The 14,529-nt window shown below is 34.1% G+C and overlaps 2 protein-coding genes across 2 annotated transcripts; one reads left to right on the top strand and one right to left on the bottom strand.

Annotated features, from left to right (window-relative positions):
- Nucleotides 1-2,822: 2,822 nt before the first annotated feature.
- Nucleotides 2,823-9,720, top strand: LOC112743908 (ethanolamine-phosphate cytidylyltransferase). The gene is made up of 9 exons (XM_025793336.2): nt 2,823-3,375; nt 4,148-4,383; nt 5,174-5,343; nt 6,140-6,211; nt 7,052-7,119; nt 7,332-7,452; nt 8,289-8,354; nt 8,460-8,582; nt 9,175-9,720. The coding sequence occupies exons 1-9, from the start codon at nt 3,035-3,037 to the stop codon at nt 9,244-9,246; spliced, it is 1,269 nt and encodes a 422-aa protein (XP_025649121.1). The 5' UTR covers nt 2,823-3,034; the 3' UTR covers nt 9,247-9,720.
- A 407-nt stretch (nt 9,721-10,127) lies between these two features.
- On the bottom strand, nt 10,128-14,328 carry LOC112743907 (probable serine/threonine-protein kinase PBL8). The gene is made up of 6 exons (XM_025793335.3): nt 13,968-14,328; nt 13,491-13,846; nt 13,016-13,151; nt 12,057-12,193; nt 11,841-11,964; nt 10,128-11,223 (listed from the first exon to the last, which is right to left on the bottom strand). Exons 1-6 carry the CDS (start codon nt 14,017-14,019, stop codon nt 10,730-10,732), a joined length of 1,299 nt encoding a protein of 432 aa, XP_025649120.1. The 5' UTR covers nt 14,020-14,328; the 3' UTR covers nt 10,128-10,729.
- Nucleotides 14,329-14,529: the final 201 nt, after the last annotated feature.

Genomic DNA, 14,529 nt, shown 5'->3' with positions numbered 1-14,529 from the left:
TGACAGTTTTTTATTTAATTTAAGCAGAGAATATTAATTCCCCCCAAATTCAACATTTTTTTATTGTAAAAACTGCTTAATCATTGGTAACGTCAGGTAATGAGTACAATTATTACATAATAATGATGGGCTAATTATTGGCATAATCTCACTTTGGTACTTTTTCCCAAAAACGTAAAGGAAAGTATAGAATGTTTCCTAGCTATTTAAAGTTAAAAGAATAATATTGCTAAGTTCATCATCAATTATTACTTATGGAGCCATTTATAGATAATCTACCGACATAAAAAAATCTGAGAATATAAGAAAGTGATTATATGATATTAATAAAAGAAAATTAATTTTACTACTCTTATTTTGATAATATTATTTTTTTATAAATTTATATAAAATATAATAAAAAATTAACTGGAGTGATATTTTAAGAAATAGGAGTGATATTATTATTTTTCTATTAAAATACTAACAACTAAGAATTTGCTTTGATTGTTTTTTTAATTTAATACGTTTTTGTTGAATTTCAGAAAAAAGGAAGGAAAAAAAAACACAGTCACAAGCATTATATTTTAAGAAATGGGTTTAGTTAATTTGTATTCTAAAACATAAATTAAGATTGTTAATAATAAAATTTTTAAAATATTTTATTTCATTAAATACATAATAAGTATATTGAGAATTTAAATTTTATATGTTTTTATAATTTTTTTTAATTTATAAATTTATCATGTATCTTTAAAAATATATGTTAATTAACTAACCAAGCCCTAAAGAAATTTATTGGTGATATGTGTTTAGAAGCAACGTGGCAGTTTATTAGCCCTTATATTAGATTATTAGAGGGTTGTTTGAGTTAAAATTAAAAGCGAAAAAAAGCAGAACTTCATCTTCCATAGAAGGGAGTAACATTGAATTGAACCCCCTAAATTATATGTTGACCTAGGATATATTATTTATATTATTTAACAATACAATCTCCAACTATGCCAAACATTGTGATGTTCACCAATAAGTGAGCATTGAGGAGGCTTTCCTCTACCAAGATCTGCTTTTAGAGTATTTTAATGATTTATAATAATTTAGGGTGGATTCTACCCTACACACTAAAATAATACAGACTTTGAACCCATGTTTAAGTGGCTCAATGAAATTTAGCTATATGTCTAATTTAATCCACCTAGGTTACATATGACAATACTCTAATTTTTATTTGTTCGGTAGCATATTTTATCCCTAACTTTTTATAGACCCTAACCTAAAAATTCAATCGTACAGGTCATAGTTTTTGAGTTGTAGAACACCATATGAGAACCAACACTAAAATTTGCAATACTTTTTGGGACTTTAAATCTCAATTATAAAATCAATTAAAATTAAAATAGTTATGATAATAACATAAATTTTATTATGATAATGGTTAAATGAAAATATAGTGTCACAAAATCTTATAATAAAACACTAGTAATTAACAATATATGAAAAAAAATTTTGTTGATCATGTAGCATTGCATGCTTTTTATAAAAGATATTATGTCTTAAGTTTATACTATTGTAATGTTTGAATTTTGGGAAAAATATTAAATTGGTACATTTGTTTGGGCGTAATCCTGTTTTAGTTCTTAAAGTTTAAAGTGTTCTATTTGAATTAAAAAAAGTTTCATTTAGCTTCAATGTAGTCCAACTGAGAGGTCAAAGTTAAATCATTAATGAAATGTCTTACATAACAACAAGATCGATAATCTAGAAAATAAGTACAAGTTCCAAAGGTACAAAATCAACCGTGGATACATTTATTTATCATTCTCCTTAGTTCTATAGAAAATATTTCATTTACATTGTAAAAAAAATAATAATTAAATGTATTGAACGGTTAATTTTGTGCCTCCGGAGTTTGTACTTATTCTCCAGATTATCAATTTTGTTCTTGTATTGCTATCATGTAGGATATTTCGTTAATTATTTAACTTTGACCTCACGGTAGGACTACATTGAAACTAAATGAAACTTTTTTGAATTCAAATAGGACATTTTAAACCTTAATGATCAAAACAGGATTACGCCCAAACGTAAGAGACCAATTTAGTAGTTTATCCTTGAATTTTTGTTCTTGCACCAAAATGATATATTTTTTATGTCACTAAAAAACTATAATGAATTTTATTAAGATAACTTCACATAATAGTTTGATATTTTTGAAAATAACTTATCATAAAACTTAGACATATTAAAATGAAACTTTATAAGGATAAAAAAATACTAAATGTTTTTGAAATGTTTGAACTAATATTTTTTCTTCATAAAGTCTAAAACCAAAACTAACAATATTTAAGGACCAAAAGTATATTTCATCCAAGAATAACTTATTATTGTATCTTAAAAAGAGAATAATAAATTATTGAAAACAAAAATTAACCAAATTCATAGCACGTATAATATGATTACATGAGGACAGTCTTTTTCTCTCTTATCTTTTTTTTTGCCTTTTAAAACTTTCTAGCATATTCTGTTTAGTAATTTTGCACTAAAAAAACCTCTAGAAAGGCCCAATGAAAACTTAGTATTGTTTTTTGTCAGAGAACAATGAACCCAGTACAAAAACAAAATAAAAAGGGAACCCAATAGGATTTTTTTGGACCTAAATGGGCCAATATATAAAAGGCCCAATATTCTGCAACAGAATATAAACGTTGCTAAATGCTTCCAACCCAAGAAGAAAAACAAATCCATCTTCCCTATACCAACAAATTCGCAAACTTTATGAATTCTACAAGTCCAAAAGAAAATATGAATTCAAAAAACAGTAAAGGTTCTAACTTTATTGGTTTCACACCAAAAAGGGGAAAAAGCAGAAGCTACTAGCTTCTTTCTTTCTAAAACCAAAAACCGGATATGTTTGGCTCAGAATAAAAAATTGGCATTCCAAATTCTGTGTGGTGGCCACTTTTCTAACCTCATTTTGCACCCACCTTCCTCCCTTCGTTTTAATTTCATTTATGGGAGAAAGGAACTGAGAGAAACCAAAAGGAAAAAGAAAAAAATGGGTTCTTTTGAGGCGGTGATGATGCAGAAGAACGCAACGGCGAAGTTCATTGCAACGGTTCTGGTGGGTGGCGTGATCGTTGGTGTGTCACTGTATGGATTGCTGCAATCTTCAGAAGGGCTTCAGAAGAATCTGGAGCCTCTTGGTTTGTGGAAGAGAAGGAGGAAGAAGAAGACAATTAGGGTGTACATGGATGGATGCTTTGATATGATGCATTATGGCCATTGCAATGCTCTTAGACAGGCACGTGCTCTTGGTGATGAGCTTGTTGTTGGTGTTGTTAGCGACGATGAAATCATTGCAAATAAGGGTCCCCCTGTCACCCCTCTTGAAGAAAGGTCACAACTTTTTTCACTTTTTTCTAGGATTTTGATCTTCTTCTTGGAGCTCAATTCATGCCATGCTGATTTATCTTGTGTCATTTTTGTGTTGTGTTCTTTGTTTGATTCTAGATTTATGATATGTTTGGATTTGATTGCCTTTTTCTTATGAGAAGAATCAGGGAACCAATGTAGAATAAGTTAATCAAAATGTGGTTTTTTAGGAAAACATATGTTTAGCTATTTTTTTTATATGTATATTTTTAATGTCCATGCAGCAATTTTGGCATTATGGTATTCTGTCATCTGATACATATAGTGGAATTATCTAATGGGACAATGCTTAGTTGTAGTTGCAGAGATACTTGTAATAACAAATATATGTTTAGATATTTCTTTTAATATTCATGCAGCAATTCTAGCACTGTGTTGGCATTTGATCTATGTAGTTGAATTATCTAACAGACCGTGCTTAGTTGTAGTTGCAATGATACACTGATACTTGTTTTGGCAAATATATGTTTAGCTACTGTTTTTTTAACTTCCATGCAGAAATTTTGCATTCAGTTGTTATGTCTGTTTGATCCAAGTAGTTGAGTTGTCTTATGTGACAATGCTTAGTTATAGTTGTTATGGCATCTCTTTGTTTCTTTATTTATTTTGGCGGGGTTGTTTTTGTGTTCTGCGTTTGGATTATGAGGTTTGATCCATGTAGCTGGGGGGATAAGGCTTTGTTGTTGTTGTTGTTGTTGTTATTGTTCGGATTATGAGGTGTTGATGTGTGTTGTAGGATGATTATGGTGAATGCTGTAAAGTGGGTTGATGAGGTTATTACTGATGCTCCATATGCCATAACTGAGGAGTTCATGAAGAAGCTCTTTAATGAGTACAATATAGATTACATTATTCACGGGGACGATCCTTGTATTCTTCCTGACGGCACTGATGCTTATGCTCATGCAAAGAAAGCTGGCCGTTACAAGCAGATAAAGCGCACCGAAGGAGTTTCTAGCACTGATATCGTTGGTTAGGATTTGCTTACTTTTCTTTGTAGTATAAGACTTCCTTATTTAGTTGGCGCAATTGGGCATGCACATCTTGTTTGATATAGTTTATGGAAATTATTAAAGTGAAGTCCTTTGTCATGTTTGGTTGGCATGTGATGTTCTTGTGTTTGTTTATCACGGCTGATGATATTTTTTCCTCCCATAGCTGCTTTTGTTTTTTGTTTTTTTTTTTTCTAAAAAAAAGAACTTGAATAAGTTTTATTTTTCACTATATAAACCATATAAAGGGATGTGCCCCCTTTCATTTGGTAGTATTTTATACTGGATTTCTACTTGTTATGTTGTTGCAGTTATGGAAAATTTCTCTGGTTTAATACTTTTGTGCAATTCTCCTGAAGCTTAATATGGAATTTTGGCACAGTCAAAACCTTGTTTACAAAGAGGTGATTTGTTTGGTTATAGCAATAAGCCAACTCATCAATTGATGATATTTATTAACAGACCTTTGAGGCTTTAACATTTTGTCGTTTTCCTCCATACCGTATTTTTATTCTTTGAACTGCATTTCCGCCCTTAGAAGTTTGATATCAAAACTTTTGGCCTTTTCTCACAAAACTAGCAGTGCTTTTTGTCGGTTTTCCTTCCTATCTGGTCCAGTTGAAAGTTCCCATCCTGTGAGCATATTCAGTCTTTAGCCTGTCTTATATTTTTCCCTTGTGCTTATATTTATTTTTCAGTGTTGTCTCATAATAATTTCGTACGCTTGTGGAAAATGGAGAACTGATGTTATATAATAATTTTATACCCAGGTCGTATGCTTCTCTGTACGAGAGAAAGGTCTGCCAGTGACAACCCTAACCACTCTTCTTTACAAAGACAGTTCAGCCATGGTCATAGTCACAAATTTGAAGATCGTGGAACTCGTATTTCTCAATTTATGCCTACATCTCGTAGAATTGTTCAGTTCTCAAATGGAAGGGTATGTACATTTAATTTCAATTCCGATTTTCGACTACTTATATGCTTATTTTCAACTTCATCATCCCTTCTCTCTGTCATTTCCCAATTGTTTAGACTTTCTGAATCTTGAATCACATATTTTTGAACCCATGGTGTTGGTTTATACTTTATAAGAATGAGAGCATGTTTCCTCTTTCGTTTGTAAATCCCAATCACGGTTTGAAGCAAGAAACCGTACGCGTAATACGCGTTTGAGAATTTACCTGTTAACTAATTCATTCTTCTTTGCTAGTTTCCTGCTCAATTGATCACTTTCGAGGATTTAATTTAGCTTGTGTTGTTACACTTGTTTAATAGACTTAAGTTTTGGAAGAGCAGGAAATTGTTTCTGTTAGGAAATCAACCAACTGGATAAACCCTTGGGGGGAAAAATTTAACAATATAATTCAAGCTGGTTATTGTGAATTAAGTTAGTGGCGAATGTATGTCTCAATTGGCTGTTAATTAGGTAGCAAAGGGATTAAGGAATGACACAGGATTGAAATTAGGTATACCTGTGTCGGACAGAATTTGGATTATGGCAGAATGGGTAGGATATAATTTTAAACCTGGTGATAGCAGAAACATATTCAAGGCGCTCGAAATCTAATATCAATTTCTTAAATGTATCTACTGCTATGATTGAACCTTCACTATTAGGTTTTCTCTCCATTTCTAATATGATGTATTTCTTCCCCCGTATTGAAATAATTTTGACAAGCTGTCTTTTATCTACACCATGCTTCAGTAATATTGATTCATGCTTATTATACCAGGGCCCGGGACCTGATGCACGCATTGTATATATAGATGGAGCCTTTGATCTCTTTCATGCTGGTCATGTCGAGGTATTGTTTATATTACCTTCTCTACATAATTGCTTACCAATGCACTGTTAAATGTTATGTCTGAACATGGAGTGAAAGTTAGCTTAATTTCCTGTTTTGTTTTTGTTTTTTTTCAATTGAATATTTTGTTGCCTTTACTAAACTATTATCTTCTGATGCAATCAATATTAAAATGTTTTGACACTGATATGATACCCTTTTTGTTGTGTGCTTGCTTTTGTGACCATATATAATTGTAGCTACCACTGCACTACTACCAACTACTAGAACAACTCTAAGCGAATATATACCACTAGTCAGAGTCAGCTATATGGATTAATTGATGCCATTGGGCTCTAAGAAAATCAAAATGTCCTTTTCCGGGTGCCTCCTTAATGCATGTTATTAAATTTGGTATGGCCTGCATCTGCACCATTTACTGGTATAAATAAATAGGTAGAATAAACAATAAAACATTTCCATTTCTATTTCCATTTTTTCTTCACGAAATTCTGAAAATAGAAAACGTGAGAAATGAAAAGAGAAAATGTTTGCCCAAACTAAATAGGCCTTTAGCTTTTCATGGGGTTTATGAGTGAGTGTTTAACAATGATATAATTTTCATTTGTCTGCCTTTTTTCTTTTTTACTACATGATTGTGATGCATTTAAGAGTTGTACTATTTATTCCAGAAAAGTGTCATGAGACCACTTTCCCAAAAGCTTAAGCTATTAGATAAGAGGTACATGAATGGTTATGTATCGATTAGAAAGTTATTCATTCGTATTGTTCCAGTTACCTGTCTGTGTCAAAGTTAATGTGTGATTTTTCAGCTTGACATTGCACTTTTATGTTTGATAGATCTTGAAGCTGGCTCGGGAACTAGGAGATTTTCTTCTTGTTGGAATCCACACTGATCAGACAGTCAGGTTGTTGTCATTCATATTTTTTATTCCCCACTTTTATTTTATTTCGTAAAGATAAACTATTCAATAGTAGCATCATTTTGCATCGAATAAAAAGCTATAAATATGTATTCAACATAAAACAATCTGAGTATCTATTCTCATTGATGTTTATACTACTAATGTTTAATGTTTTACATATCTTTTATTAACTTTTTTCCACACTGGTTTTATAGTGAAACTAGAGGACCGCATCGTCCTATCATGAATCTCCATGAAAGAAGTTTAAGTGTTTTAGCATGCCGCTATGTGGATGAAGTTATAATCGGTGCGCCGTGGGAGGTGTCCAGGGATATGGTTAGTATTAGTTTAGTTAATTCATTCTTATTATTGACTTTGCATTCTGTGATCTTTCTTTCCTGCTGCAATAACCATTCTTGAGCCATGAGGTGGTAAAAGTATTTTCTAATCTTGCCATTATGCTAACCAATACTAGTGATTAATGAAGATTTCACTGAACAAGCCATGCCCATTTCATCGTTAAAAATGAATGTGGGAGAGAGAGCTTGGGATGCTATGTACGCTTGTCTATGGTTTTTTACTCTCTAAATCTTTCTACTTTGCACAATTGCCATGTGCAAGTATTGTGTTTGTAGGAAGGTGAGTCATATCATAATGATATTATGGTCTAGATATATACCTGTGCCTAGCCTTTGTGACATTATTTCGGTCACTGTTAGAGTAATTCTCCAAGAAGATTAGGAGATTAGGTGGAGATCTGAAGCTTTATATATATATTTGTCAAACTCCGTATCACGATATTCACTTGAGTTATGGATAATACATGCATCCACTTTACCACATGCTGAAAACTCTATTTAGTAATGATTAATGGATATATCAAGGATCAAACTCCTAAGTAATTGCTCTGGGTCTTTGATATGATGTCGGCTTTGATGTGATGTCATCATAGATCAAAATTCGTAACATAATAGCGGCTTTGTGACAACGTCGAGACCAGCTTAAGCTTGGTTTTTTCTCCTATTTGAAAAGCATGCTAGCAAGATTTAGTGATAATTTCTTGCTTGTTTCTGTTTGTATATATTCCAATATTATATTCTGTTTCTTGTTTTGCTTTTTAAGTATTTATGCATTCTTGGATTGGTGTGACACTCCTCAAATCTTGAGTGCAGATCACAACATTTAACATCTCATTAGTTGTCCATGGAACCATTGCGGAAAATGATGATTTTCAGAAGGTAATTTTTTCTTCTGCAAATGGATTTACAATATTTATTACAGGCACTAATACTCCTTCTGCAGCATGACTTTCCTTAACACCTGTGAAATTGATTCTTGTACAGGAAGAATCCAACCCATATGCTGTTCCCATTAGCATGGGCATCTTCAGAGTCTTGGTTAGTCCTTTAGGGATAACAACCACTACAATAATTAGAAGGATTGTATCAAATCACGAGGCATTCCAGGTCTGATTGCGCATCATCATTATCACATTTCTTTTCTTTTCAATTCTTGTTCGAATGTTAGCATATTTATAAACAGTCAATGATAAGTATAGTGAATTAGCTTTTTATAAAAAAGAAAGAAAGGAAAATGTGAATTAGTTAATGACTAGATCACCGACATAGGGTTCGTTGAAATGGCTAGATGTTTTGACCTGTAAATCGGGTGTCTTGTGTTCGAGCCATAAGAATGCAAAAATTAGCCTTTGAGATACTTAAACCTTTTTGGATTTCTATGAGTTGAGCTGAATTATTTGGATTCCTAGTAATAAACCCTGATGAACTGGTGGGTTTTACCCAATAAAAGAAGCTAGTGTTAGATCCTTGATTGGTTCAAGAAAACAATTTATTTGAACATAAAAGTGGACATTCTAAACTCAACCCTTGGATGAGAGGACATAATATTACAAAGAATAGGAAGAAACTTATCCAGTGGAATGTCTGTTATGGTTAGTTAGTTTTCTTTGAACTTTTCTTGTTCCTTTGGCCATGATTTCCTAGCTAATGCGCTCTCAGTTATTTTGACCGGCTTTATTTTATTTTATCTTTGATTCAGAAACGGAATGAAAAGAAGGGGGAGAGTGAGAAGAGATACTACGAGAGCAAGACTCATGTCCATGGAGACTGAATGATTTCTATTGTTCTCGGCATTAGACATGGCAGCTTAGTAAATTTTTAGGCCTGATTTTATTCTTTCTTTCTTAGTAAAATGAAATGATAGTTCTGTACTATCGTTCAGTTTGGACCATAATTGGACATTGCGGTCTCTGCATATGATTAATCATTTGCTAAACTGATTTAGCCAGTGATATGTTTGTAGTTAACCATGAATATTATCTCCGAACAAATTCATGGTTAAGTAAACCATGGCTGAATTAGTTTGGAAAAACGATCCAACTTCATGATTCAAGCTGAGCAAAGCTATCATTTTCACTTTATTTTGGTTTTTGGTCCCTTATCTATATTTATCCCCTAGCTTTTTTAATAACATGTTACGTTTGTATTATTGCTGTATGTGAATTTTATGAGGATTGATCGTCTTTGGTCGAATTCCTTTTGTTCTTGTTTGATAAATTAGTAAAGATATATTCATTGAACAAGATATATTGGAATTATTGTTCATTTCCATTTCTATTGAATAATCACCAGCAAAAAATAAAATAAAAATTAAGGTCCGTCTATCATTTTACCGGTTTTATGTTGAGCTTTATGATTTTAATACTCGCATTGTGATGAAATTCTATATACCATAATATTTATGTTACATTACATTGGACAACTGTAGTTATAATATAATACATTGAACTCTTATTTTAGTAAGCATGAAAGATCTTCCTTATATATGTTATAATGAAAATTAAGTATGATAAACCAGCGTTGCTATATAGTAGCATTTAACTTCAAGAAAAATCGGTTATTTACACATGTTCTGATAGTATAAATTTGAAAATTTCACAGCCGGGGTATTTGTGAAATATTTGTAAAAATAATAAGAAAAATGCTCAAACATTTTAAAACTACTTCCCAAACACAGCACCAACACTTATACTTTTTACATTGTAAAATATACATTGATGCTGTCAAATGCAGAAGCTAACATTTCTTGCAAGACAGCCATAACTAAACAACCTTGCAAGCTTGAAAATGACCTTGGTCTTTATTTTTTTTTTCCTCTTCAACAAAAAAAAAGCCACTTGAAAAAAAAGCAGAACAGGAGAGTGCAGTCAAACTAACTGAGGTTGCAGTAGAGGCATGTTAGATGGGAAAAGATGATCTTACAGCCAATCTACCTAATAATCTCTCACCAGGTAGCTTGCTTGCTTAAGTTCCAACCTCTCCATGTACATGAGGCTGTGAGCAACCAGTTATATTAGTAGTTCTGATGCCTCGATGATTATAAATACATACATTTTTCCACACAATAACTTGCATCGAGATGAACAGAAGACCAACCATTGATAAATTTATCTACCATGGCTTCTTATCACCATACACCATGTACAAAGCAGCAATAAATACATGGAAGCCACCCACACTTTTGGCAATCAATAACTCTCGAGATTAAGGGGACATTTGAGAAGCACACCAAATAAGGGATACATTGCACGCGATTATCTTACCCGGCATGCTGCTGCAGCACCCGGCGAGCAGCTAGGGTTAGGAGACCGGCAAGCAGCACCAGGACCAACATTGTTTGAGAACTTGGGACGCATTCGGTAGTCGGAGATTTTGGTCATCGGAAAGTGCCCTGTGCTTACACTATTTGAGCCGGTTAATGAAACTTCACCGGCACCTATACTTGAACTTTGTAAGGGCTCCAATGTCTCGACCACATCGCTCATTAGTGGTCTGGCTTTCGGATTTTGACTCAAACAATAGTATGCCAAGCTACATGCTTTCTGTGCAGCTCTCACTGAATATTGGTTTTCCAATCTAGGATCAATTATTTGCAGGAGTTTGCGCTTGTCATTAAGCTTTGGCCGTGCCCAATCTACTAAGCTCTGTTCCTTCCCAGGTCTTGTCTTGTCAACAGATTTCCTTCCCGTCAAAAGCTCCAAAAGAACAACCCCAAAGCTATACACATCACTCCTAGCTGTCAAGTGGCCTGACAATTTTCAAATTTGCCTTATTAGAACTGTATCCACACAAACATATGCAAGAATGCTCAACGTGTATTAAGCTCAGAAGTATATTATGATTTATGAAACATGCTCAATGTCTACATGCAAGCCATCACAACCAGTTTGAACTGTGGGCGACAGTAGTATATTAGAACCCGCTGTAGTAAACGACAAAAATAAAATAGGAAAAAATAATCTGAGTTAAATTAAAGATGATAATATAAATTGTTTTCTAGCCATGATAACAATGGGGTATTTCAAGATTGTACGTACTGAACCAATAATGACATGCAATGATAAAAACATGAATTCCAGGAGACCAGAAACAGGAACCGTTTTTATATCTAATCCCCGGATAAACGGACATGTTCCTATCGGTTAAGCCGCTATGCCCAAGAAAGATAGTAAGAGTTGCATATTAATTTGCTATATACCTAAGGCCATGTCCTGAAAAAGGGGACCAGCATTTAACTACCCAACCCACAGTACACCAGCCTAGCTAACTCTCGCATCACATGTGAGCTGATATACTTCTAAATGTTCGAGCTTAAACAAACGAATTACTTGCAAATTGAGCATGTTTGCAAAATTGAGATCATACCAGTCATTACATATTCGGGGGCAGCATAACCATATGTACCCATGACTCGGGTAGATACATGGGTTTCATCCCCTTGTGGTCCTGCTTTTGCTAGACCAAAATCAGAAAGCTTGGCCGTATAGTCCTGTAGTTATTGATAAGACCAAGTGAAGGAAAAATCCATTAATGCACGGCCGTAGTAGAAACATTAATCAAGTTAAAACAATAGAAACTTACAGAGTCCAATAATATATTAGACGTTTTAAAGTCACGGTAGATTACTGGCCTTTCAGCATTGTGCAGAAAGGCAAGCCCTTTGGCAGCTCCTAGAGCAATCATCATTCTTGTAGCCCATGGTAAAGGGATAGTTGCCTCTGGAAGCCTCAGGAAAGGTCATATCAAATTGAGTTGGAAAAAAACACAAGGAACTTGGAATAGTTTTAGCATATAAACTATTTATTATTTAAGTATAAGTAGAATTCTTTTCTTCACAAATCACAACTAATAATGAAGCAAGATCTAGAAAAACTCAAGTAGTGTTGTCTTTTGTTGTATAGTGAATCAAAAGATTTTCATAAAAACCAGCCAAAGCAGAGAGAAATGCTATTCTAATATAGTCACAAGTTTAAATACAGATTAAAAATGCAAGTTTATAAAGTATGAAACAGGAAGCAAAAATGAAGTTCCTCAGAGTATACATACAACTTCTATACTGTCTCAAAACTACCCTAGCAAGCATCAAGATAATCCAACAAACAATGGGAACAAGATATAACTCACATGACATCTCAAAGCCATCCCAAATGGCAGACACAACATGAAGTTCCCAAAAACTATCATTTCTAGACTAGAAAGACATTAGGCAAGTCTTAATACTTAAATTAGAAACAATGTATAGCTCCCCAAAGCCAGCATGTATAACCAGTCTATAGCATGTGTGGGTCCCAATGCATATCTTGGAATCTAAAATGACTTTGACCTGCCACAAAGTGTAGCAGAATATCCACTTTGTATCTTATGCATTTTGAGAGTAATATGCTCAATGGCTTAAATTCATCATGAAGTATAATAAAATTCGACTAAAGGCAAAAATTCCACACTATCTTCTAATTGAGTTGGTCTTCCTCTTACTATATTTTCCTTACTCAACTACAAGAACATCAAATCCAAAGGGATTAGAGAAGAAGTTTGCATACTTCGGAATAGGTGATTTTCCAGACTTCCTCGAAACATGAACTCGTACACAAGCAGCCTGTGGTCATCCTCACAGCAGTACCCTATCAACTTCACCAGATTAGGATGCCTAAGCTGCCCTAGAAAATTCACTTCCGTCTGCAACAACACCACCACAACATCAACAACCAAGTCATCAATCAAACAACCAACACAAAAACAATTACTATAAAGAGTAAAGAACAAACAAATAACCCCAAACAACAAGTTTCTCAGTTCACAATGATTTAGGTTTATGTAATGGCTCACATTCCTTCACCCCAATCCAAAGTCAATGAGCACTTATAGAGCAACATACGGAATCAAACATTAAGCCATGATCAGCAAGTGAATCAAACCAACCCTAATTAACTAACAACTACATTAAACAAATTTAACAAGAAATACACTATAATGCAATTCAATATAACACAATGCAATTGCAATTGGCAAACATACAAGCCATTCTCGGTGTCCCTGAAGCCCTTCCTTGTTCAAAACCTTAACCGCTACGGGCAGCGACTTGAGCCCAACCCTCACATTCTCATCAATGTACCCCTTATACACAGTCCCAAACCCTCCCTCTCCGAGAATATAATCGGAGCGAAAACTCTTGGTGATTGTCTCAAGCTCGTAGAGCGTGAACGCGATCACGTGCGTGTAGAGCAGCGTGTTGTTCCTCACGTCTTCGATGTTGTAGTGGCGCGGCGTGGAGCAAGACTCGCTCAGATCCGACACCGAGCGGCTGTGCTTCCTGTCACCGGCGCCGGTGCCGGCGTTCCTGGAGCTCAAGGACGACGCCTGGAGCTGCTGAACTGAAAAACAAAAGGTACGGTTAATTAGAGAGAGGGTTAATTATGTAAAATTAAGATTAGGTGTGTGCATGTGAGGGATAATGAATTGGGTTAGGAATTAAGAGTAGATCTGAGAAAGAACCTTGAGCATTGGAAACTACTGCGGATTCTTCTCTGGTGCCGCAATTGCCCATTCAAGGAAGACCGTGTTTGGCTGTGTGAGTGCGTGTGTTTTATGAGTATTTGGGGAAGAAGAAACGACGTCGTAGGGGGATTGGTGTGGCGGTGGTGATGGGGGAAGGGGTTTGTTTTGATTTGTTTCGTTTGGTTTGTTTAGTGCTTGTTGGCTGAGAGTGGTGGAGTGGAGCACGCGATGGTGGTAAACCCGAGGAACAGTTTTTCATTCTTCGTTTGATCGTTTCTGCCTTTCCCCCTTTTAGCCCACGCTCCTGATGCATTATATCTTTTTACTGACAAATAAATCCTTCACTATTTACATTTTGGATGAAGGAAAAAAAAAAAATATATATATATATATATATATATATATATATATAGTCGATTTGTTTACAGAGATAGGACATTGATATAGGAACATAAAGACACAAAATTATGTTTGATGGAGGAGATATAGACAGAGATAATGTATCTAGATATACTAAATTAATATATTTTGTGTCTATTTTAACAAAAAAGTTATGGAG

The sequence above is a fragment of the Arachis hypogaea genome, chromosome 14 (assembly GCF_003086295.3).
Source record: "Arachis hypogaea cultivar Tifrunner chromosome 14, arahy.Tifrunner.gnm2.J5K5, whole genome shotgun sequence".
Lineage (NCBI taxonomy): Eukaryota > Viridiplantae > Streptophyta > Magnoliopsida > Fabales > Fabaceae > Arachis > Arachis hypogaea.
Note: the sequence above shows the minus strand (reverse complement) of the source record. Positions and strands in the feature narration are given on the sequence as shown.

What these genes read in the sequence shown, in the direction of transcription:
- LOC112743908 (XM_025793336.2), top strand. Translation starts at nt 3,035, where the DNA reads ATGGGTTCTTTTGAGGCGGTGATGATGCAGAAGAACGCAACGGCGAAG. An exon ending in TTCAGTTCTCAAATGGAAGG is followed by an intron (nt 5,344 to 6,139) that starts GTATGTACATTT and finishes TTATTATACCAG; the next exon opens with GGCCCGGGACCTGATGCACG. An exon ending in TTCATGCTGGTCATGTCGAG is followed by an intron (nt 6,212 to 7,051) that starts GTATTGTTTATA and finishes TATGTTTGATAG; the next exon opens with ATCTTGAAGCTGGCTCGGGA.
- LOC112743907 (XM_025793335.3), bottom strand. Translation starts at nt 14,019, where the DNA reads ATGGGCAATTGCGGCACCAGAGAAGAATCCGCAGTAGTTTCCAATGCT. An exon ending in AGGGACACCGAGAATGGCTT is followed by an intron (nt 13,152 to 13,490) that starts GTATGTTTGCCA and finishes GTGTTGTTGCAG; the next exon opens with ACGGAAGTGAATTTTCTAGG. An exon ending in CTAATATATTATTGGACTCT is followed by an intron (nt 11,965 to 12,056) that starts GTAAGTTTCTAT and finishes CAATAACTACAG; the next exon opens with GACTATACGGCCAAGCTTTC.